This window comes from Sparus aurata, chromosome 12 (assembly GCF_900880675.1).
Source record: "Sparus aurata chromosome 12, fSpaAur1.1, whole genome shotgun sequence".
NCBI lineage: Eukaryota > Metazoa > Chordata > Actinopteri > Spariformes > Sparidae > Sparus > Sparus aurata.
Window position 1 is genome coordinate 28,641,550 of NC_044198.1, and position 25,020 is coordinate 28,666,569.

At 46.0% G+C, this 25,020-nt stretch overlaps 4 protein-coding genes across 7 annotated transcripts in view; 1 reads left to right on the forward strand and 3 right to left on the reverse strand.

Moving 5' to 3' along the window:
• The window catches only part of LOC115592683 (serine/threonine-protein phosphatase 2B catalytic subunit gamma isoform-like), a 31,114-nt gene extending 26,592 nt beyond the window's left edge, over positions 1-4,522 (reverse strand). For all 3 annotated transcript variants that reach the window (XM_030435730.1, XM_030435729.1, XM_030435728.1), the window contains exon 1: positions 3,922-4,522. In XM_030435730.1, coding sequence (XP_030291590.1) covers positions 3,922-3,973 — 52 coding nt within the window. In that variant the 5' untranslated portion in view covers positions 3,974-4,522. The remainder of the gene's footprint in view (positions 1-3,921) is intronic.
• A 2,795-nt stretch (positions 4,523-7,317) lies between these two features.
• On the forward strand, positions 7,318-10,782 carry LOC115592714 (myosin light chain 5-like). Its single transcript, XM_030435769.1, has 7 exons — positions 7,318-7,708; positions 8,795-8,902; positions 8,972-9,047; positions 9,130-9,234; positions 9,695-9,773; positions 9,864-9,912; positions 10,653-10,782. Exons 1-7 carry the CDS (start codon positions 7,706-7,708, stop codon positions 10,752-10,754), a joined length of 522 nt encoding a protein of 173 aa, XP_030291629.1. The 5' UTR covers positions 7,318-7,705; the 3' UTR covers positions 10,755-10,782.
• Positions 10,783-11,716: 934 nt separating this feature from the next.
• On the reverse strand, positions 11,717-19,342 carry LOC115592676 (heparanase-like). 2 transcript variants are annotated; one of them, XM_030435715.1, is made up of 12 exons: positions 19,009-19,342; positions 18,116-18,228; positions 17,547-17,675; positions 16,392-16,565; positions 15,552-15,723; positions 14,749-14,796; positions 14,302-14,395; positions 14,113-14,219; positions 13,774-13,888; positions 13,014-13,138; positions 12,785-12,931; positions 11,717-11,979 (listed from the first exon to the last, which is right to left on the reverse strand). In XM_030435715.1, the coding sequence occupies exons 1-12, from the start codon at positions 19,227-19,229 to the stop codon at positions 11,820-11,822; spliced, it is 1,605 nt and encodes a 534-aa protein (XP_030291575.1). In that variant the 5' UTR covers positions 19,230-19,342; the 3' UTR covers positions 11,717-11,819. The 2 variants fall into 2 exon arrangements, with proteins under 2 accessions (XP_030291575.1, XP_030291573.1); XM_030435713.1 differs by having other exon boundaries at positions 18,104-18,228.
• A 638-nt stretch (positions 19,343-19,980) lies between these two features.
• On the reverse strand, positions 19,981-23,428 carry LOC115592696 (helicase POLQ-like). Its single transcript, XM_030435748.1, has 8 exons — positions 23,296-23,428; positions 22,984-23,185; positions 22,752-22,909; positions 22,584-22,682; positions 21,304-21,477; positions 20,987-21,100; positions 20,257-20,391; positions 19,981-20,186 (listed from the first exon to the last, which is right to left on the reverse strand). Exons 1-8 carry the CDS (start codon positions 23,374-23,376, stop codon positions 20,082-20,084), a joined length of 1,068 nt encoding a protein of 355 aa, XP_030291608.1. The 5' UTR covers positions 23,377-23,428; the 3' UTR covers positions 19,981-20,081.
• Positions 23,429-25,020: the final 1,592 nt, after the last annotated feature.

The following is a 25,020-nucleotide window of genomic DNA, read 5'->3' on the forward strand; positions in this document are numbered from 1 at the left end:
TCGTCAGGTCCAGCTCCATCAAACATGGATGAGGACAGAATCATTACACATGCCAGCCGGACTGATTCGATTACCATCGGTAACTAAGCCAGAAGGCCAGAGCAGATCCATCGGTGTGCACACACACACACACACACACACACACACACACACAGAGACACACACAGAGACAGACACACACACATTGACCAGGTTCAACAGGATGCTCTGCGTTGCTGCAGTGTCAGGGAGAAAAGGGCAGCAGTGATGAAGCTGAACATCAGGATAATCAAACCACTGATCAGACAAATTGACAGAAAGTGAATAAATAAGAATTTGAATCAGTTTCGAGCTCGTTTGGTCTATAAAATGTCAGAAAGTAGTAAAAGACCATCAATGTTGGCTGCTGACATCATCAGGCGTCTCATTCTGTCCGGCAAGAAAACAGTTGGAACAATTAATCAATAACTAAAATGGCCGCCAGCTCATCTGCAGTCAATCGTTTCAGCTCAAATTCTTATATGTCATTTAAAAACAGGCCACAGCACTCGCTCGTCTCCTCTGTGATCATCTGAACGGTTCATTCATTACAAACTGAGTCGACTCGACAGATGTTCTGACAGTCCATGAACAGTTAAAGTGCTTCTGAGAGCTAACGAGCAGATAATCTGATAATGAAAGTAACAAGTAGCTGCAGCGCGAGTGTTTGTCTTCTCTGAATCATTAACCGTCTCAAAGTCAGCCTCACCTGTACAAACTTCCCTCAGGCCAACGACAGCCATGCTACACATCTGTGACATCATCACAATGTAAAGAATACGGCAGAGCAGGAACTTGTGGGCGGAGCCAGCAAGAGACGCTCACCTGCACATATTCAGTCAGTCGTACGACCAGGAAGTGAACCAGGAAGTGAACCAGGAAGTGAACCAGGAAGTGAACCTGGAGGCTTAAGAGGGCAGATTTAACGAAGTAACACTCTCCTGAAGCTTTACACTCCTGAGTCTTCCCAACACACTGATCCCATCATACACACACACACACACACACACACACACACCTGCTGCTTCACTGAAGCTAACACACAGTGAGGACTCGGGGCGAGCGTCACACTGCGAGGCTGCGTGACGTTTAACTAAATCTAAGAAGGATTAACAACACTTTACACAGTGGAGCTGTGAAGTGATCACACTGCAGCGACGAGCTGATGGTGTCGGATGTGAAATATGTTCATAACGTTCACATCCGGACAGGAGACGTCAAGTGAAATTCAGTTCAATCTACACAACAGACTGATTGTCAGAGCAGCAACAGAAGCTCCACAGTGAAGAAGAACTGACCTGAGAACAGTTTCATACAGGAGACAAGGAATGTTAAACCTATTCAATTCAACTATTGATTAATCTGATGATGATTTTCACAGTTAACGTATTAATCGTTGAATCTGTGAAACGTCAAATGAAAGTGAAAAATGTTCATCACAGAGACAAAGTGTCGTCTTCACTGAGGAACAAAGAAAAGAAGCAAAAACTAAAAACTTACTAATTGTTGTAGTTTGATAACTTCATTCTCTTCACTGATAAACACAGTTTAGCTTCTGTTTCTGTGTCCACGTTCTCTCTCTCTCTCTCTCTCTCTTTCTCTCCAGATCAGGCCAACATTTATAAATGATCAAATCAATAACCTGACAGAATGTAAGAGCAGTCTCTGGTTACTGGATCTATTTCAGCTTTTAATAAAGAGCTCCAGCGCGATCACACATCCTGTTGAAGAGCGTTCAGCCTGAAGTCGATCTGACAGGATCGTCATTAAACCCTCCGCGACACCTCGACGTGTTGGCGAGCGACAGAAGAGGAAGTCGACTCAAACATCTTTCCCCAGAACTGACACGCGTCTGCTGGACCTGTAAACTCAGACAGGCCTGCAGCGTCCTCACTGACACCACTGCAAACTTAGTTTTACTGCAAACAAATCAAACCCACTTTATTTCACTGTGATGGTCAAACATCACAGCAGAACTCGACCAGAACCAATTATTACACATCAAGGAGAAAGAAAGCTGATATTAATTTACAGTAAAAGAATAAAACTACAGTTTACTCGAGTATTCTTCTTGAGTAAACTGTATTTCTGTTTCCTGCTGCTTCTCCACAACATTCATCTGACAGAAGAATCACTGATGCTGATCATCTCTTTATCTCATCAGACTTTGAAATGATCAGAATCATTGATTCACTCTTAAATCAGACAGTTCAGCGTGAGTGGCTGCTGTGCAGGTTTGCTATGACATCACTTCCTCTTCCCCCTCAGAGGGGCCGGCCCTCGTGGTCGACCGTACTGGTGTTGATCCACTTGCTGGTCACGACATCAAAAAGGTTAAAAACCTCAGTGACTCACAGTGTGCTCCAGCGACAACAGAAAACAAAAGTGATCAGACAGACGAGCCGGATCACTGCGTCCTGTACGAGAAGGTTATCAACCACTCCAACTACTTATCGTGTTATTGGAGGACGAGAGGTTCTGATACAGTCACACCAGGGAGGCTCGGACCGGCTGACCCGAAGGATTAACAGAACCGCGCTGTCTGAAACATGTGGATCAGTGTTTTACCAACAACACAAAAATATTCAGTTTACTGTCGCAGGAGGAAAGAAACCAGGAAATGTTCACATTTAACGAGCTGAGATAAAACACACACTGATTAATCAGTTATAAAAAATAGTTAAAAATAGCGATTCAGTTAATATTTGACAATTACTCGTTGCAGCTCAGATGAGACAGTGACGGGTTTCTGTCTCTCCATGAGTCTGATCACTGAGGAGAATAAAGATGGACACTGTGCAGCGGGAATATGGTAGAAAAGTCTAATTGGGTCACAGAATGTGGTGCAACATCAGTGTCACAATATGGAGCTCAGAAATGATTCCCGCCAGAATAAATCGTCCTTCCAACAACCGACAGGAGTGTGTGTGTGTGTGTGTGTGTGTGTGTGTGTGTGTGTGTGTGTATCTGCAAACACACCTGAACCAGCTGAAGTGTGGCATTCAGGGCTGCAACTAAGACTGATAACTATCATAAATCTGCTGATGATTTCCTCAGTTAATCAAATGATCGTGTAGAATATCAGAACATGTCTGAGGAGATGTCTTCTTCCACCCCAGCAAATAAAACCCTCACAGTTCAGATTCTGGAGTCAGAGAATGTTGATTAACTGATTATGAAAACAGTCTTCTGTCATCAATCGATGGATTAATAAGCTGCCTGTCTGTGTTGAACCTGGACTCATGGTGTCCGGAGGGAAACTGTCTGCAGCTGCTTTAATAAAGACTTTCTTGTCTTCAGAAAGTCATTTTCTAAAAAAAAAAAAAAAACAGCTGTTGGAAAGGGAGGGGTTGTTTAATCAGGCCAACACACACACACACACACACACACACACACACACCTCCTGCATTCAGTACAACACTGCAGCGTTGCATTCACGTCCACAACCATTAAATGTTGCACCACACGACGTCAATCTGCCCGCACAGAGGTCCTCCATGAGGGGCCGCGGTCTGGCTGCAGACCGGGTCCAGGTGAACCTGAACCACGTTAACGGTTGAATGTCAAACGCAGAGCTGACATCTGGCACTCCGGACAGCTAAGCTAACCCGCTAACTCATTAGCAGGCGCTGGATTGATTAACTTGCATCGCCCGGCTGCCTGACGCGTCCCCCCGGGGTGGAGAGGCGGAGAGGCGGCGGGCAGCACCGGGATCCACCGGGATCCACCGGGCTCCACCACGGAGAGAGAGAGAAAAAGCCCCGAGTAAATTAACTGTTAGCGGGCTGATTGACATCCAGCGGCGCGTTCAGCTGCCCTGCTCACATTTAGCCGACTAGCTGACAGCAGCCCCGTTAACTTCCTGACCCGTCAACAGAACAGAAGCAGATAAATGTCTCGTACCTTTGATGGGTCGCTCCGTGGTGGACAGTTTGTTTTGGTCTTTGGCCGACATCCTCCGTCCGGGCGGGCTGCGGGTCGGAGAATTCGCTAAATTCCTGACTAAACTTGATAAATTCCTTCCTAGCTAGCTAGCTAGCTGGGGTGAGCTAGCCGCGCTAGCTAGTTATGTGTCAGCAGCAGCGCTTCGCTCCGCAGACTGTGCGACTGTGCGACCGAGCCGAGCCGAGCCGAGCCGTGCTGAGTTAAACCTGGCGGGGGAAGGGAGAAGGGGAGATGTCTTTAACTAACAAATTAAAGCTTCTCCTGTGAGCCGTGCTGTGCTGCAGTGATGCCGAGCCGCTGTCAGTGGGTGTCGGATGAATCGATGGTCCAGGAAACGGCCCGGCCGCCGCCGATGATGCCTTCAGGAGCAGCGAGCAGTGCGTCAGATCATATCTCAACTTTATCCCTTTATTCTCGGACGAGCTGCATCTGTTACAGGCCGCTGGGCTCTGCTGCTCTGTCGTGATCCGATGTGTCGTCCAGACCCTCTGTCGGATTACAATAATCCGCCGCAAGCGGATTTCCTACAACACGGCTCAACGCGGGGGGCTGTGGGTAGTGTAGTATTAACGCGAGGCGTTCACGGTCCGCTGAGCCGCGTGTTCACTGCTGGAACATCAGAGTCAGACTTCATGTTTCATGGAGATTATCATCTGAAAAGTTCATGTGTTCCAGTTTAACAAAGAAGTAACTGATTACATGTGTGTTACTCAGCACAGTTACACTACGTTACTTCTACAGAGAGAGTAACGCACTTTATACCGCACTACTTTCACTGGATCACTTTATGGCTTTGCAGTTTTATATTAATAATACAAATATAATTTATGATTTATTAGGCTGTTATGGATAAAGACTTTTATTGATTCATTGGTCAAAATCCATCAAGCTGAATGAAAAGTAAATTAAATCAGCTCCATCTTCACCAGCAGTACAAATATAATGATGCTGACACTTTTGTACTTTTACTCAAGTAAATTTGCATGCAGGACTTGAACTAGTTCAGTATTAGGACACTGTGGTTTTGAGTACAGAGCTCTTTCACATCCTGTAAAACACAAGTAGATTAAGTAAGAGACATAAAATTAGCAATAGAGTGAAAATACTTCAAATGTTACATTAAGTAACGTTTAAGAAGTTGCCTACTGTTATAATGTTGTAGCATGTTTTATATTAATCTTCATGTAACCAGAGTAATAATGTCTCAGTGGAGTAAAGTAGAACAATATTCCCTCCCAATTATCATAATAATAGGTTTATATTAATCATATTTTTCATTATGATAATAATAATGGTCTTTTAAGTCACTGCTGAGATATTCTGAAACTTGTTTTGTGTGAGTGATGAAACATATCCTGACTTTTGTTTCTCTGTTTCTACCAAACTCCATTCTCAAATTTAGCAATTTAAAGTTGCTTTGCTGCTTGTAGTGCTGGTTATTCAGATGATAGCTAAACTCAAACTTAAAAAAGAAAATGAAACCACATTTTGAAAAGCTTGTCACTTTATATAATCTGCTCACCTGGAGGGAGTGAGAGGGCGCGTCTCTGTTATAAAAGTTTAAATTCTGGTTATAATTAGTTCAGCTGCTCAGGTCTAATCTGTGCCGATTTTAAGAGTTAACACAGTTGATATGTTATAGAACACAACGAGTCATCAAGGAGTTATATATTATTGTCAGTTTACAAAGATATACATAATTGTTAGTTTTTTCTATGGAGTTTGGTATCAGGTTTGTCACTTTTACACATTTAACAGCTGAATGAACCCTGCTGCTAATATTCTGATATGAATTAGAGCTGCTGGTTACCACAGATAGAATAAGTCTTTATTAAATGTAATAGTTCACATGAACACAACACAAGAGGCCGGACAGAACCAGAATCAGAATCAGAATTCCTTTATTGTCCCACAAACGGGGACATTTGTTTGCCACAGCAGCCAAAATACAGAATATTACAAACAATGATAACAATAGTAAAAAGTAAACAATATAATTAAAAGGTAAGAAATAAAATAGATTCGTTTAAACTTTGAACATAATGTACAACGTTAACATGTAATTATAATCAGGACCACAGCGCCGCCCGGTGGACATTCAACCAAACTGCATCACAACATTTTTAAAGGAGAACAATCCAGACACGTTCACATTATTAAAGGAATAATATGTTTTATTAAAGTGTATTTGTCATTAAAGGTTTCTCTCTTGAGACCAATATCTAATCATTTTATATGAATGGACAATAATTTAAATAGCCTCTTTTTAATGGAATCCCTCCACATGTGAGAGCACTTTGGTGTGGAAGTGGAAAGTGTGTGTTGGAGTTATAAGGACTTGATGCTTTATGGTGAAGCATCAGAATCGACCGCACTGCCACGGCGACCAGGTGTAACGGAGGATGATACTGAGCGAATGTGACGTCTGTGCTGTTAAATCTGTAGGAGGAGGTCGTTAAAGTGCGAGGAGAGAAACGGCGCCAATCGGTGGCAAAATCTCAACTGTGAATCAAAATGGCCGACTTCCTGTTGGACTGACGGTCCTGCAGGGTTTGTTGTGCGTCTGGTCATGAGACGATGCATACCGAATGTTGTTCATGTATGTGCATGTAGGGGGCGGGGCTTCAAGCTGTGGAGCCATGACGTCACTGAGGAGGCTCAGAGCCTCGCAGATATCGATGTTCGTGACTCGTGATGGATCTGCAAACTTTGGCATGTGTCAGAGTTTGTCTGTACGTACAAAATGTGAGAAGCCATCAGGGGGCGCTGCTGAGCTGCTGGGTCACACCTGAGGGCCGTTTGTATCAAATTAAAGGACTCATGAGTTTGAACCTACGTGCCAAATGTGGTAAAGAAAAAGAAAACTGGCGTACACAACTGAAGATGGCCGACTTCCTTCTTGGGCAAAAAAATCCGCAAAATCAAATTCTGGCTGTATCGATGAGACCTGTGAGTCCTGTGTTTCATGAAGATCAGAGAAGGTTTGTAGTCACATAACCTGGTGTTAGGGGGCGCTGTGGTGTCCTCTGGCCACGCCCACAACTGATGATGTCATCACCTGATGAGACGTATGTACAGAGTTTTAAACCTGCGCTTCTTTCAGCTGACGAACATTCAGAAACATCTGGATGATGATAATAATGTTGATGATTTGACGTTTTCAGGGTCTTCAGAGCTGGTTGTCACTGTTGTCATAGCAACAGGTCCACACACCTTTAACCTGCTGAGGTGTCAAGATGTTCCAGGGTTAACCGTCAGCAGGAAGTCATGTTGTACATCCAGTTGTTGGTCTGCCATCAGGTTTGTCTCAGTCTGTGTGACATACAACACGAGGACAGATTCTCCATGTGATCGACTGTTTGTGTCTACAACTGCTTATCATGGAAGAAACAAAATGACTCGCCTCTTCTTCTCTGTCCTATTTTAAAACCGAGCTCTATAAAAGAATAAAAGTGTGAATCAGAGGAGCGTCCGACCTCCGTCTGCAAATAGAAACACTTTAAAAGGTTCTGATCAGCAGCAGCAGTTGTCGGCTCTCCGGAGAACCCGACTTTTACCAACATCCTGCCCATGTAAGGGGAACTCCGCTGGGCCCCGGGGGTCCCGCTTCAGTCCAGACCCGTCCCTGAAGACCCGGGTCCATTCACACTGTCATCACGTCCTCCTGCCCCGCAGACAGCTGCTGTATTTAAACCAGCTGCTCTCAGATCAGCGCAGCAGCATCACAGAGGAGCAGCAGGCGATGGTACGTCTTCTTCACTCTCATAGACTTTATATCAGATCTGTGATTACAAACAGTATTTTAAATTAGACGATTAACTTAAAGGGGCATTCTGTAGTTTTGTAGAACAAATTATTTTAATCACTACAATATTTCAGCCATCAGTGGAACATCTAGAAAGCTAGAGAGGTGGCAGGGTCCGCCACATTTATTCAGACATGAAAACAAAGAGATTCTGATTATTCAGTTTGTTTCTCTGCTCGTTAACATTTCTACAGACTGCTCCTTTAACATCTGCGGGAGGTGACAGATTTAGTCTTCAGCTGCTGATTTCAGAGACTTTAACGATGTTAGTATGACGTTGAATTATCCTCAGCTGTCAGTGACCGTTAGCTGTGTGAGTTGGACCGACAGCAGCAGGTTAACGGGTCGTTTCAGCCTGACTCGGACAGGATTCAGAACTTTACCCGGGTTTAGTTCATGGATTGTCTTGAAAAAAAAGAAATTACGTTAAAAAAAACGCATTGTAAATTCATGGGACCCTTTAAAATCATGTAGCGATAAGAATACAATAGAGAACACGATGACATCATCTCGTTACAACAGATCGAGTGTTTACGAGCTGCAGACATCAGCTGACGTCACACAGAGACAGAAAACATGAAATAAAAACACTTTAACATTCAAACTTCTGTTAAATCACTGAACGCTCTTCACTGGGACTGAATTAACAAACCGACCTTAAAGGAGTTTCACTGTGTTTACATGTGGCGGACCCTGCCACCGGTCCAGCTCCACACAGTGTTCTGGACCTGATGTTCCTCTGAGCAGCTGGTTGATTCACTGATGAGGAAAGTTTTTATTATCACCTCATTAATACTGTAAGAGAGAGAGAGCTGCTTTCCATTCTGTCTGATTAACGAGCTCATCGTCAGGACAGCATGTGTCTTTACGTTTCATTACGACCTGTCAACACTGTACTGTGGAGAAATGGTGGATTTACCCTTTAATTCCACACAGAACTAGTCTGTCACACTCAGTCCACACCGTCTGTGATAACTCGTCTGTCTTTGAGTTAACGATGATGAAATGTTTCCATCGCTGTTTCAGGCGAGCAGAAAGACGAAGAAGAAGGAGGGAGGAGCCAAGCGAGCTCAGAGAGCCTCGTCCAACGTGTTCTCCATGTTCGAACAGACTCAGATCCAAGAGTTCAAAGAGGTAAAGTCTTTATTCACACCACGTTTCATTAAAAAGTCTTTATCTCACGTGTCTGTCGTTTTAATCCAGGCGTTCACGCTCATCGACCAGAACCGGGACGGCTTCATCGACAAAGAGGATCTCAAGGACACATACGCCTCTCTGGGTTTGTAGCTGTGATCACAGGTAACCTCAGTGAGCAGGTGTTTCTGTTGGACGTGATGTGGACAGGTGTGCTGTCTCCTCAGGTAAACTGGATGTGAAGGACAGAGAGCTGGAGGACATGCTGAGAGAAGCCACGGGCCCGATCAACTTCACCATGTTCCTCAACCTGTTCGGAGGAAAGCTGCACGGTGAGAAGTTCTGGAGCAGCGTAGAAACCCGACAGCAGCAGAGAGACAGACAGACTGAACTGTTCAGAACCAGAACCAACATCCGTCTGCTGCAGACCACTGTGGACAGAATGTCTTTATCACCAGACTCCCTTAACAAATGTGTCAGTTTAGTGAGTTGTTGAGTTGGAGACACTTTATAAACTCTGTGAAACTCTGTCTCTGACTCATTCTGCATTATTTGGACCTTCTTGTTCATTCAGCTGAAGTTCTACATGAGCTACATTAATGATCACGTGACAACATCAGACATGTGGAGCGATGAAGAGGAGGTGACCTTCCTCACATGTCTGATTTCCCTCCTCTGAGCTTTGACTGACTCCACCTGCTGTCCAACCAACCGACCAGTAAACTGAGAGTCACTGAGCAGGAGATGGAAACAGTGTTTTATTTCTTCCTGGTTCTGTTTGTCTGTGTGCAGGTACTGACCCGGAGGAAACCATCTTAAACGCCTTCAAAATGTTTGATCCTGACGCACACGGCTTCGTTCACAAAGACGAGTACGTTCTCAGCGTGTCATCACAGATTTACAGACTTTAGCTGCTCAGAGAAAATTAATCCTTGTTCTGTTTTTTCTTTTGGTTTTGCAGATTACAGAAACTACTGATGACACAAGCAGACAAGTTCTCACCTGAGGAGGTGCAGAACCGACCCGGTTCATTTAACTTTGATTCCATCTGAGTTGTTTAAAGTACTCGAGTAAATGTAAAGATATCAAGTCAGGAAAAAGTGAAAGTGATGAAGTACTTCAGTGCAGAAACTCAAAATGTCAGAGCTGAATTTTTGTCTAACATGTAAAAACACTGAACACAGGAGACAATGTTCAGGTGAGGAGAGATTCATTTTGTTCTGTGAGCTGATTTATTTCTTCACTTTGTCTCTCAGAGTTTATTGAGTCTTAAAAGTGTAAATTACTGATAATAAATCATTTCTATCTGTAGAGTCGACTGAAACCTTCAGCTGGTTCTTGTTTCAACTTCTGACACTTGTTTGTGGAAAAGTACTCAGCAGTTTAACAGTAACTCAGCAGTACTCGAGTAAAAAGTAGAAGTACTCTGATGATGTCACCGTCCTGTTATAAGTAAAGCTGCTAACGTTTTAGCATCATATGAAATATATTTGCTTCTTTATTCTAGACAACAACAGTTTTCTCTCTTCATTCCTTTAAAAACTTTTATTTATACTTTTTAAAAAGGCTCCATAAAAAGAAAATACTTTAAATAGTTACTTCTTCATTTATGAACGCCTGATCGATCAGTAAGTCATCAATCAGAGCGGTGTTTAGTGAATTCTGCTGTCAGGCTTCAGTGTTTCTGCAGCACTCAGAGCTCCTGTCATCAGCTGATCAGCAGTATTGATGATGATTGATCTGATTTCAGGTGAAGCAGATGTTCCAGTCGTCCAACATCGACGCAGCAGGACACCTGGACTACAAATCTCTGTGTTACATCATCACACACGGCGAGGAGCGAGAGGAGTGAACCCGACAGACGTCTGATCAGACGTGTCATCGACTGTCTCAGCTTCAAATAAAGATACATAGAAAAACCTGAGTTGGAATTTATTGATTGATCAGTTCAACCCGTCTCTGATCCAGACTGAAATATGTCATGTTCGTGTTCCGCTCAAGATGAACTGTGATCACTTTATTGATCCTCATCAGGTCCACATGCTAACATCATGCTAACATCATGCTAACATCATGCTAACATCTGCAGACCTGATGACATCAGATCTGATCCTCCTCCGTACTGATCTGAGTCCAGCGGTCCATGTAGGACTTTAGGTGACTCAGTCAGGTTCGGTCCAAAGTTTCACCATGTTTGTGTCGTCAAATAAAAAAAACCTTTATTTATTTTCACAGCATCATTTCTATAAATAAGAAACTCCAGCATCTTTATAAAGTATGTAAGAAAACAAACAGCATCAAAACCCTAAACCAGTGTTACAGTTCAAGTCTGTGTGTGTGTGTGTGTGTGTGTGTGTGTGTGTGAGAGTCTGTGTGTGTGTGTGAGAGTGTGTGTGTGTGCGTGTGTATGTGAGTGTGTGTGTGTGTGTGTGTGTGTGAGTCTGTGTGTGTGTGTGTGTGTGTGTGTGTGAGTCTGTGTGTGTGTGTGTGTGTGTGTGTGTGTGTGTGAGAGTCTGTGTGTGTGTGTGTGTGTGTGTGTGTGTGTGCGTGTGCGTGTGCGTGTGAGAGTCTGTGTGTGCGTGTGTTTGTGTGTGTCTGTGTGTGTGTGTGTGTGTGTGTGTGTGTGTGTGTGAGAGTCTGTGTGTGTATGTGAGTGTGTGTGTGTGTGTGTGTGTGTGTGTGCGTGTGTGTGTGAGTCTGTGTGTGTGTGTGTGTGTGTGTGTGTGTGTGTGTGAGAGTCTGTGTGTGTGTGTGTGTGTGTGTGTGTGTGTGCGTGTGCGTGTGCGTGTGAGAGTCTGTGTGTGCGTGTGTTTGTGTGTGTCTGTGTGTGTGTGTGTGTGTGTGTGTGTGAGAGTCTGTGTGTCTGTGTGTGTGTGAGAGTGTGCATGTGTGTGTGTGTGTGTGTGTGTGTGTGTGGTCACTCGCAGCCTGCAGCTCGAGCGTCTGTGAGGACGAAGAAGGCGAGCGAGTACGCAGGAAGCTGCAGGTGTTCAGACGGAGGCAGGCGGAGGCCGTTCAGGTCAGGAAGAGTTTTATCATCCAGCATCTTCAGCACGACTCCGTTCAGCCGGACCGACCTGCAGCAGGACACACAGTCAGTCAGCATCAGTGTTACTGATCACATGATGGCAGATCTTCTCTCACCTGATCTGATTTTAAGACGAGAGAAGTGAAGTAGAAGGAGACTCAGAGCGAGGACAGTCAGCTGACCGCTCACACGTTTGTCATTATGTCTTTGAATCAGCTGCTGATTGAATTTACAGACAAACAACAGAACGCTTCATAACCCAACGAGCCCAAACACGTTCTGTCTGCAGTTATCTCTTTGTGAACTGACTTGAATCTCTCTGGTCTGAGACTGTTCGTTAGATAAAACGGACAGTTTGAAGCTGTTCAGTCGTGGAGGAGAGGATGACTGAAGATGAACGAGTCTTTATTTGGGTGAACTGTTCCTTTAAACTCGTTTTTCCTGTATGACACACAGGTTGAGGTGAGTTTGTTTCTGGGAGGAGACACTTTGAGGTTTAGATTTCTGACTTTAGTCCTACAGTTCCCATAATGCATCATTTGTCTCCACACCCGAGCTGAGATGACCCAGATGACATCACTCTGATCTTCATCATATTCTGACTGTATGAAGTTTCTCTTCTCAGCGAACACATGAACTGTTGCAGCTGCTGTAACGAACACAGACTGACAGAAACACGAGGAACCTGATGAGATTAAACACATGTAACATATAAACGACACGTGTTCTCCTCTCTTGCTCTTTGGCTTCCTTGACAACCCTTTCACATTAAGAGCGTGTGACAGAACGTGACCTTTCCCATGACTGGAGGATGTTCAGCTAACTCTCTGATAAATGGGCACATTGAGCAGCACCTGGAGTAGAGGCCGTCCTCCCCCGGCTGCTCCGACTCCAGAACAAAAGCCTCCACTGTGCCGGAGGAGACCAGGGCATGAATGGAGATCCTGGCTGGTTTCTTACTGAGGTTCATCGCCATCAGCGTGACGGCGCCGCTCCCGTACCTACAGACACACACAGCGACAGGGCGAGTCAGAGCACGCTGTGGGTTACAGAGTAATACAGGTGAGGTTAAAGCAGGAGAACCTGTTCCTGTTGGCACAGTGCAGATACAGCCGGACTCTTTTACTGCGAGCGACGCTGGGAGACGCTTCCACCTTCAGAACCTCTGGACCCACGAGCCGCTTATAGAGAACAGACAACCAGTAATCCTGAGAGAAGAGAGGTGGAGATGATCAGATCACACTTTAAATCACCGTTTCAGTCATTCATCTGAGGCGTGTTGATGTCACCTGATGATTCATTCTCTCTTCTCTGAGCCGTTTGTCTCCTGCAGCTCCTGACAGAATATCTGCCTCGTTAGCTGCTGAACGCTCACCAGCTGATCTCTAACTGCTGCTTGCCAACATTTTATCCAGCTAACCTGATGAAGCTGATAACACGTGCTGACAGCTTGTTCTGATGCCCAGAAAGTAAAACTACTGAGTCTGCAGGATGGTTCATTTGAGAGTGTTTCACTTGTTATGTTTCATTATATTTCCGTCTCGACGAGAAGCTTCAGTCTGAACTTCTAATCTGACTGTTGAATCAATAACACGTCTTCTTTTAAACATCTTACTTTATAACATTCATCTGTAAACTAACTAGTGACTGACACTGTCAGATTAATAAAGTTGAATGGAATGAACAACATTTCCATCTGAAAAGAAGAATAAAGATAATGTACATTCACTGACAGTTTCTAACTCTAAAATAAACCGATGACCCTGAAGGCATCACAGGATGAAGTCTCCTCGTCTCACTCGATTAAAACATGAAGAGTTGTAAATGATTAAGTGAGTCTCACAGGAAGAGGATCCAGGTTGTCGTCCACCAGGTGATAACTGCCAGAACCGATGAACACCTGCCTCATCACCACGTCCAGGCCCAGTCGGGCTGCCAGGCCCAGTTTATCCAGCCACCTGCAGACAGCACACGTCCACACGCCTGTTAGACCAGTTCAGAACACTTGGCTTTTATTTTGAAAAGCATACTTGACTGTGGCTGTGAGGTCGGTCATGAGCCCGGGGCTGCTGGGTAATCAGTAAACTCAATTAACCCAGCATGCAGTTCTCCTGAGAGGTGATCTAGTGACCCGGCTCTCAGTGACCCGGTTCTGTTTGTCTCTCTGTGTGTTCAGACTCACATGAATCCTGCGACGAACGTGTCCGACAGTCCGACCGCTCCGCCTCCGTACGCCGAGCTCGTCTCTCCGAGCCACACCGGCTTCCCCGGAGACGCCAGCTGCACCTTCTGACCCGGGAGAGAAAAACATCCAGGTTAACATGCAGACGAGTCACACACACACCTGTTCACCTGCAGAGCTCATCTTCACCTCCAGAACTTCACCCGTCTTTAAGGCCAGAGTGTCCAGAACCTCCGGGTCCAGAAAGTCCTCCAGGGACGTGTCTCTGCCGTTCACATAGTAACTAGCAGACGAGAGAACATGAACGCAACATATCAATATCATCACACTTCCTGTCAGCTGATCAATAAATACTCTGAAGTTTCTGTTCTGCTCCTGTTCTGTTCTTTAGAAACACATTCAGAACCGTCCCACTTTATCTGAAGGTTTCCATCTTCACCTGGAAACATGATCAATAGTTCTGATCACGTGTTGTTCACCATGTTCTCTCTTGTATTCACGTGTTTGTGCTGCTGTGACACTTTGTTGGTTCTGAGGTTATTAAAGGTTAATGAAAGGTTCAGTCTTGTTGTACTGATGTGAACTGGACCCACTGACTCCGGGTCAGTCTGCAGGTGTTGACAGTGGTGGACTCACTGGTGCCAGGTGCAGGCGTCCACCGCCCCGGATCCAGTCTGCAAGAACCTGCAGAGACACAGAGGACAGAATCACTGTGACGGGCTGCACGAGCAGAACAATCCAACTGGACTCATCTGTCTCGGTACGTCAGCAGCAGTCGGACATGTTGGACTCTCTGAGAGTCTGAAGTCCGACACTGATTCTACCGGATCTGTGTGAGGTGAAGGAAATAAGTTCTGCTGGACTGTGAATGTGTTCAGTGGATCATTTCTGCTGTTAGACGTTAGCTGAGATTTGTGTGGAGATCCAGATGTTCTGGAGGAATAAACACCTGGAGTCTCATCAGGTTCTGATCCGGAGCCGTTTAATGACGGGAGCAGAACTCAGAGATGATTTTGTAACTTCTGGTACTAAAAATGTTATTTCTCTGATATTTCTCTCTGCAGCAGTGATCCCGAGATTTACTGCATGAACGTAACGTTACAGAGAGGAGACAGAGAACCAGAACCAGAACCAGAACCAGAGTCTCTGCTGAGTGCTGAGCTGATGTTCTGTACTGTTTCATGTTAAACTGTAAAATATGCATCAGCTCTTATAGTTCTCTGCATTTAATGGATCACTGTGAATAACGCTGGTGTGTTTTTTAGATCCATTCTCTCAGAATCAGAACCAGCCACCAGAACTCTTTTCTTTCAGGCTCTGATTTGTTCAAGAACTGATGATGGAACAGTTTAATAATCTAGATGTTTCTAACTTAGATGAATGTCCAGCAGAGGAAACATTTGATGAGACTACAGAATCTCTGTCAGCGAGTCTCTCACCCCTCCAGGATGTCGACCCGGTGGTCTCGCGGCTGACCCACGTCCGGCCCGAACAGCCCGGCGTCGCGGTACAGTTTGGATTCTGACATCATCTCTCTGAGGCGGGTGAAATCCTGCCCGAGCTGATATCCATCCACTCGAATCCCCGCCTTCTTCTCATAGCTGTTCGGCTCTGAGAACAAACACACGACATCACCTTCAGTTCGACCCAGACGTCCAATCAAAAGCCCTTTATCTCACTTCCTGTCTCACTGGATCAGAACACCAACAAACGTCTTCAGGGCAGATTAAGAACATGAGATAACTTCCTGAGCAGCTCACACAAAAAACACGGAAGTGAAACTCAAACCTCAGATAAAGAGACCGCAGAGTTTCAATATTACTGTAACTTCCCTCCAATAATGAGCGAGGAGGAGAAAATATGACACCACACGGAGGATTTAGAGTGAAGTCAGATTCTTCTTCGTGTTCAGACTCGACTCAGACAGACACACTGTTCCTCTGCTGTTAACATCAGTGTGCAGATAACAAACAGAAACGAGTCACTGTTGGATAGAAAATAACTTTCCTGTCGTGTCGGCCGGCTCAAACGTCTCAGTGATCCTCTGAGAGAAGTCTGCTGATCAATCACACAATCACACAATCATACAGGAACAAACGTGGATTCATCCGCTGCTGAAAATAGTCCCAAACTAACGCTCCACTTCATCACAGAACCTGTTCAGCCTCGCCAGCAGAACCGCTCAGCTGATGTGTCTGAAGCATCACTTTGGAAATATGTGTTGTTTTTTCTAGATTTATATGAATATAAATGCAAATGTTCAGATAGAAGTCGTGTACCGTTTCCGAGCTCCCAGGACATCCGGTACTGTTTGGACTCGCAGTACTGCAGCAGCGAGCGGGCGTTGCTGCTGTTCCAGGTGTTGTCGGCGGTTCTGAGGAGAGCGTTCAGCCCGAAGATCAGATCCATCCCCGAGCAGCTGCTGAAGGAGTGCAGCAGGTCCACAGTGGACTCTGTGACAGGAGGACAGCAGGCAGCACACCGAGCAGAACTTAGATCAGACCGGGCTTCACACCGAGCAGACAGAACCTGAGAACCTCATCGTCACAACTGTTCTGGGCCGGAATTGTAAAATCAATACGCAGGAGAGAGAAAAGTGTTGACATCTCTCTGAAGCTGCCGGCGTCAGCAGCCCGTCTGACTCTGAATCATCGTCTCCTTCTTGTAAATTCAGCATTAAATGTAAAACCAGCTGTCAACCACGACATCACCAGACTCCCTTCACAAATCAGCTAATTTAAGGAGTTGTTGAGTAGCACAACACTTTATAAACATTATGAAACTGTGTGTGTGACAGATTGTAACTCATTGTGTCCTTGTTGTAAATTCAGCATTAAATCTTTCAGCTGAAGTTGTTTGTCTCCTTGTAAAAAGTGTCAGTTTGTGGCAGCATGTCTGTACCAGCCTGTCTGCTTCTGTGTCTAAAGTGCTAAAGTCTTACCTGCCAACATTGATCAGCTGTTTGAACACACTGTTTACACTGATGTCACCATTTACACTCCATTTATGAAAGAAGAAACATGTTATTGATCTAAACATGTCACATGTTACAAAGACACTAAACAGTAACAATATAGGCTCCTTCTTTGTCCCCGTGGAGAAAGTCCCCAGACTCCCTTAACAAATGTGTCAGTTTAGTGAGTTGTTGAGTTGGAGACACTTTATAAACTCTGTGAAACTCTGTCTCTGACTCATTCTGCATTATTTGGACCTTCTTGTTCATTCAGCAGATGTTCTACATGAACTTCTTTCTGTCTTTGAGTAGAAACATCAGCTCACTCAGGACAGATCTCTGAACATGAACCTGATCAACGCTGTCAAAGGCAGCAGGAAGTTAAAGGAAGGAAACAAAACATTTTGGTTCGGTGTTGATCCAAATGTGTGACACCAAACTGGAGCTCTTTCTGTGACCCGGGTGAGAAAGTCAGTGGTACCTGTGAACTTGACTCGTCTGTACTTCCTCTGCAGATCTTCTCTCAGCAGGATCAGCTTCTGTTGAGTCCAGTCTGCCTTCAGCTTCTCCTCCAGCCACGAGGGCAGGTCCAGTTCAGCACAGGACGGTTCTGACAGCAACATGAAGTCAGGTTCATTCTACATTTCTCTTCAGGAATCATTCACCTGTCGCTCACTTCTTCTTAAAGACAGTTTTATAACTAACTTTAGTGAGTTTGATTTACTTTAATTTATATTCTCACAATGACAGATTCCTTTAACAGTCTGATGTTTCCGCAGCAGGAGTGTTTACATTCATGTTGAAACAATAAATAACTGATTTCCATCTGTTTCACTGTAACAAACAGTAAACTGCAGTTGTGTTTCTGTAAATGAAACAACGATCGTCTGGTTGTTTGTGTACTTGCTTCCAGTATTTTTCTGAGGAAGTTTAAAGGTTAGTCAACACTTCCTGATGATGTGACGTCTGCGAGGGAGGAAGTAGGTTTATAAGAAATCCCGTCCAGCACAAAGACATCAGAGCAGCGTCTGAGTTTACCTGCAGCCTCACCTGAGCCGGGCCCAGGCCTCCGCGGGACGAACACCATGAAGTCCTGTCTCGTCCCCCCGAACCTCAGAAAGGCCGGAGACAGCGCTCCCGCCAGAGTTCTGATCTTTGGAGAGCTGCAGGAGACAGAAGGCGGGATTTATTGATCCTATCTGATCAGATCTGAAACCAACAAGTTATCAATAGAATCAATTCAGCTGTTCATTGATTAGTCTTTCATCAGGACTGTGATCAGTGAGTCTGATCTGCAAAAACAACATGATGTCCATTTAAAGTCAATTTTTTTTTATCAATTTTAACATAAAACAACAACAACAACACAAACACGTCACATGGCGGCCATGTTGGATTTAAAATGTAAATATGTGAAAAATGTTTAATTGTGTCGTCATAGCAACACTCAGATATCACAGGCTCTGGTGAAGTAAACAAAACGTTACATGTAGTAATCAACAACAGAGTACTGATGGAATGTAACTAAGTACATTTACTCCAGTAACACTGAGGGTCTCAGTACTCCAGTATTTCTATGTTCTGCTTCTTTATACTTCCACTCTTCTACTTTTTACTCCACTACATTCATTTGATAACTTTAGTTACTTTACAGATTACAGATTACATGCTGCATCAGAGCCACATAAAGGTAAATGTATCAGTTACTTTAATACTCAGATACTTTCAGACTTTTACTCGAGTACTTTTCGTACGGATGACTTTCAAAGTTGTTTGAACAACTTGTCGTTACTTTTCCTGGAGTCTGTCTGCTGCTGAACAGTCGGAACCGGCTGCTGGGTTCAGACTGAAGCTCTGTGTGAGACAGGACTCCGACAGTCGGAACCGGCGGGTCCCACAGACTGAGCTGCTCCGCTGGAAGGTTCGTGTCGGACTGGACTCACCTCAGCAGGTACATGAACTTCTCCTCTGAAGCCAGACTGGCGTCGATGGTGACGGACAGGAAGCGTCGGTCCACCCGGTGGATCACCGCGGACAGGTCCGCCAGCACCGCCGCGTCCACTCCATCCGAACAGTTCTGGTTCTGGAGCCTAATGTGGACCCCGTGAGTCTGAGACCAGAGGACCCAGAGCAGCACCGACACCGACACCGACACACACTTCATGTCTGCTGCCGACACTCACTCACACACACGCGCCACACTTCCTGCAGCGCTTCCTCCTGCTCAGCTTCACATGATCACACCGGAGCCGGAACATCTCCGGGACCGTCCGGAACACACCGGGACCGTCCGGAACACACCGGGACCGAGAGCCCGGGAGTCACACGGTGATGGAGAGTCAGAGTAAACATACTGTCAGTAATCACTGTGACTTTAGTAAAAGTGAAAGTCACCTTCAGTCACATCTGACATCACGTGTTCTCAAGGAGAAGAAGATAAAAAAGATTTTAAATTTAAATAAAATACAAAAAGGTCCCCGTGTCACGTGACCTGCAGGCTGCTGGACAACAACAGGATTTATTTATTACATTTATTTATTTTATTTACAAATATTACAAATGTTTTGTCTCATTTAATCAGTAGAAGATATTAAATGTCACATTATCAATTAAAATAGCTGCGTTATATAAAAACAGTTCAATGTTGAAAATCAAACATAAAATATATTTACTTTCATTTATAAATAAAAATAAATACATTTTATGTTTGAAACAAAACTTTAAAAAATCAGCACGCTAACGTTAGCTTCACAGTTAGCTTCACAGCAGATCCACGTGCAGTTAGCGGCTGATCTGAACTGTGAACTTCATGTCACGCTGATGTTCAGAGTCCAGGTGAGCAGATCAGTGAGGCGGGTCAGTTCTCCAGAATCCAGCTGTGAGTCGGAGGTTCATAAAAAATACAAGTCGAGTCGTTGTTGTTCATTATTTTAATCAGATTTAATATTCAAACAAATGAAGTATTAAAAAACACAAAGTTTACACAGAGAATAAAACTCCTCTGGAATAAATAAACTCAGGTGAGTTGTTGGGTTTTTAAAGGAGCGGGCAGATCCAACGGAACCATCAGCAGGTCGTCCACTTCCTCCTGCAGCGCTGCAGCTTTTTCATTCAGCAGCATCTGGAACACGAGACACTCGTCAGAGATCCTGATGTAGCTGACGTGCAGCCGACAGGTGAACAACACTCACCTTAGCAGAGGCCACGATCTGATCCGCTTGTTTCTTGTACAGGTTCTCTATCGTCTTGGACAGAACCGCAGGGTCGGCGTTGGCCAGGTGAGTCAGCGTTTTGTATCCGGCGTTGTAAAGCTGCTTCGCTCGTGACTGGAGGACAAAAACAAGCTGGATGTTATAAACTGTGGAAACATCCTGAAGTTCTGTCCAGGTCACCACAGCTGAGAGGAGGTGGTGTGGGTCGGGCCCGCTCAGTCGTCTCCTGGATCCAAAACACTCTACATGTGTTCTATGTTCTGTCAGTTAAACCTGTAAACTGAGACTCTGTGGTTCTGTTCATGTGACATCATCTCCTCGTCCATCTTTATCTCCCGCTTCAACGTTTCTTCTTTCCATGTGTGAAGTTTTTCCTCTCATGAATCGAGGATTTAAAGACGGAGGAAGTTGTTCCGTGTACCGGTTCTGAAGCCCACTGGGGCACCAGCAAGACCAGCATATGTGGTGTTCTGGTGCTGGTTCTGGTGCTGGTTCTGGTGCTGGTCTATGCTGTGTTTTCTAGCAGGACTTCCACCAACTCAACACAAAAACACAACAAGAAAAGCAGAAAACCTTCACGTGTGAGCAGCTTCGAGGAGCTTCAAGCAGCTGAGTAATATGAAAACACTGTGATTGGTTCTCTGTTGACAGACTCATTGATTAGGTTGATGAAATGTGTTTGGATCGGACACACGTGATCCCCACTGACCTCCATCACTCCGGCCACCTCCATCAGAGGGATGAGTTCAGCCTTCACACAGTAGCTCAGCCGCCGCGTCAGCTCCGTCAGCAGAGCTTTGAAGGGCCAGAACTCCTCCAGCTCCTGATCACACACACACACACACACACACACACACGCACACACACACGCACACACACACGCACACACACACACACACACACACACACACACACACACACACACACACACGCACACACACACACACACACAGCAGGAACAATCATTGATCAACTGCAGCAGACCTGAGAGCAGCGTCAGCGGCGTCAGGTGACATCAGGTGATACCTCAGTGAAGTGCAGCACGCAGGAGCAGAAGGCCGAGGACGAGCTGAGCAGAGACTGGATGAAGCCTCGGCTCAGCTGGAACTTGTCGGCCACGATCCACAAGTTGGTCTCCTTCAGCAGAGTGAACAGCACCAGAGCCAAATACATCCGCCTCACCACCTCCATGTTCACGCTCTGAAACAAGACCAGACACGGCGAGGGTCAACACCGCGAGGGTCAACACAGCGAGGGTCAACACGGCGAGGGTCAACACGGCGAGGGTCAACACCGCGAGGGTCAACACAGCGAGGGTCAACACGGCGAGGGTCAACACAGCGAGGGTCAACACCGCGAGGGTCAACACAGCGAGGGTCAACAGAGCGAGGGTCAACACGGCGAGGGTCAACACGGCGAGGGTCAACACGGCGAGGGTCAACAGAGCGAGGGTCAACACGGCGAGGATCAACACGGCGAGGGTCAACACGGCGAGGGTCAACACGGCGAGGGTCAACAGAGCGAGGGTCAACACGGCGAGGATCAACACGGCGAGGGTCAACACGGCGAGGGTCAACACAGCGAGGGTCAACACGGCGAGGGTCAACACGGCGAGGGTCAACACAGCGAGGGTCAACACGGCGAGGGTCAACACGGCGAGGGTCAACACAGCGAGGGTCAACAGAGCGAGGCTCAACACGGCGAGGGTCAACACGGCGAGGGTCAACACGGCGAGGGTCAACACGGCGAGGGTCAACAGAGCGAGGGTCAACACGGCGAGGGTCAACACGGCGAGGGTCAACAGAGCGAGGGTCAACACAGCGAGGGTCAACACGGCGAGGGTCAACAGAGCGAGGGTCAACACAGCGAGGGTCAACACCGCGAGGGTCAACAGAGCGAGGGTCAACACAGCGAGGGTCAACACAGCGAGGGTCAACACAGCGAGGGTCAACAGAGCGAGGGTCAACAGAGCGAGGGTCAACAGAGCGAGGGTCAACACGGCGAGGGTCAACACGGCGAGGGTCAACAGAGCGAGGGTCAACACGGCGAGGGTCAACAGAGCGAGGGTCAACAGAGCGAGGGTCAACACGGCGAGGGTCAACAGAGCGAGGGTCAACAGAGCGAGGGTCAACAGAGCGAGGGTCAACAGAGCGAGGGTCAACACAGCGAGGGTCAACAGAGCGAGGGTCAACAGAGCGAGGGTCAACAGAGCGAGGGTCAACACAGCGAGGGTCAACAGAGCGAGGGTCAACACAGCGAGGGTCAACATGGCGGGGGATTGATGAACGCGTCCGACAGTTTCGTACCTTTTTCACCGTCTGTCCTGCAGCTTTTCTCGCGACGAAACTCTCGGGCACTCCGACGGCGGCTGACATCTTCTGCTCTGCAGCCGACAGCAGCGTGAACTGTAACACGACAACAGACGTCACAACTGAGCAGAGAGAACTTCACGATGTGTCACGGCGAGTGTGTACCTGTCTGAAGAACAGCATCCAGTCAGGTTTACACTGTGAGATCATGTCGTACGGTGTGACCAGGTAGACCAGGTGGAGGCAGCTGTTGAGCAGCAGACCGTCCAGACCTTTAGACAGGTCGCTGTAGAGGAGGTCACTGTAGGTCAGATCCACTGAGCCTGGGGACCAAACATCAATTATCAATCCCAATACAACAGAGATGTGGTCGTCCCTGACAACGACAGTGATTTACCTTTATAGGTAGCTTTTCCCAGCTTGGTGACCTGCAGAGTGTGACAGTCTGCAGCCACAGTGACGAGATCTTTGTCCTGCAGCAGGCCGACGCAGCGCTGCACCACCTCCCACAGACTCTGCTCCACACACAGCTGCGCCTGCTGGACGGACAGCAGCGTCCCACACAGGAAGTCTCTGATCTGATCCAGAGACGTGGTGATCTGCAGCACACACACACACACACACACACACACACACACACACACGGTTCATGTCTGTCTGCACAGCTGGAAACACCTGGAGACGACATGTGACGATGTGTGGGAGTTACATTTAATCCGATGAGAGACAGGAGGAGACTCAGGAGGCCTTTTCCATCATCGTGCATCAGGTTGCTGTAACAGTTTTCCATCGGAGCGCACACCAGTGATTTAGCCTGAAATACAAAACAGACATCAGGTCCAAACAGAAAGATGTAAAATAATAATAATAATAATAATAATAATAAATTAAAGCTGCAAGCAGCGTTGAACGGGCCCTCGCAGTCCACGCGCGTTGGGGCCTGCTGCCGTCGATGCATGCTGCCGTCGGGGCTTGCTCAAGCAACACCTTACGCTGACGAAGTCGTTGCTTTATAATTCGGTGGCCTGCTATTGTCGATGTGAATAATGTACGCTGAAGTCAGAAAAATTGTGTGAACTGCTGCATAATTCCCCGGAGAAAGACTGAGTCGATGGTCTGAAATTTTTTTTCCTCCGGTGAGGGAGGAGGGAGGAGCGAGACAACCACATAAGTGATGATGATCGGCTCCCTAACATTGAGTGAGAGTTGTTAAGCCAATCAGTGGCAATGTTCGGTGTACAAACAAGCCACACACACACACACCAACCTCACACACTCAAACTAGCAGAGGGGAACTGCGGCTATGGCAAGTCCGGAGGGAAAGTTGATGTTTTCAAAGTGGAAGTACAGACACTGTTTTAATCTCATTTGTCCACGTCCATTGTAAGCAACTCTGATCTAATGAAGCATCTCTAAAAGGCACACGCTTCTACAAAACTAACACTGGACAAAACTCTGTTGCTGACGCTGTTGATGATGATAGCAGGCCAGGTGTGGCTAACGTGTGCTTTAAAAACTGAATACATGCCCAATAGTTTGAGGTCTTCTGACTCTTTAAAAGTTAGAATGGTGTGTCTAGCTCAAAGTATGAGGGATAAGGAGAGGTTGAAGGTCGATGAGTTTTGAAGAGAATTTGAAGATTTCCCCATTTACTTTCCATTCAAAATGATTAGACTGCGACCAGAGCGCCATCTATGGGCCGATTTGCACCAAATTTTACACAGACCATCAATAGGCGATACCACACAATTATGAACATTTATGTGATAATCTGATAGTATTTTGTAAAAATATGCAAGATTGACTGTTTTCAACACAATATGCAGGAATTTGTCATTTTATATTTCAGGCATTTTAAGGCCTATCAAAATTCTTTTGATAACTTTTTGTCAGGAGGGTCCACAGATGCTTCACGCAAAGTTTGGTGCAAATCACTCAAATTACCTATGAGGAGTTCGAAAAAGTAGGTTTTTCATTTGTCGCGATTTTGCAAATGGAAAGTTAGCGCGAAAGTGGGCGTGGCCTACACCAAACAATTCAGCTGAATGCAGGGAACTCATAGGGATGAGGTTTAATAATATGCAACATATTAAGTGGGAGTTATGAGCCAAAAACGCTTTTGCATTGAAAATAGCGCCACCTGGTGGTCATTTTCGGTGAGTGAGTCACAGGGGCCATTCTATAGCACCTCTATGAATTTCATTTCCATAAGTGTTATGGTGTGGGCACAGGGCCAATTATACAATTAAAGTGACGCCAGAGCGCCACCTAGTGGCGGGTCGGTAAACCCTGTGTCAGATGTCCTCAGGAGGGCACTGACAACAAATGTACCAAGTTTCGTCTTATTCCGATGCACCGTTGTGGAGATATAAAATACATCAATTTAAAGAGCGCCACCTTGTGGTCATCGCCTAAAATTTTGCACAGGGCCTCA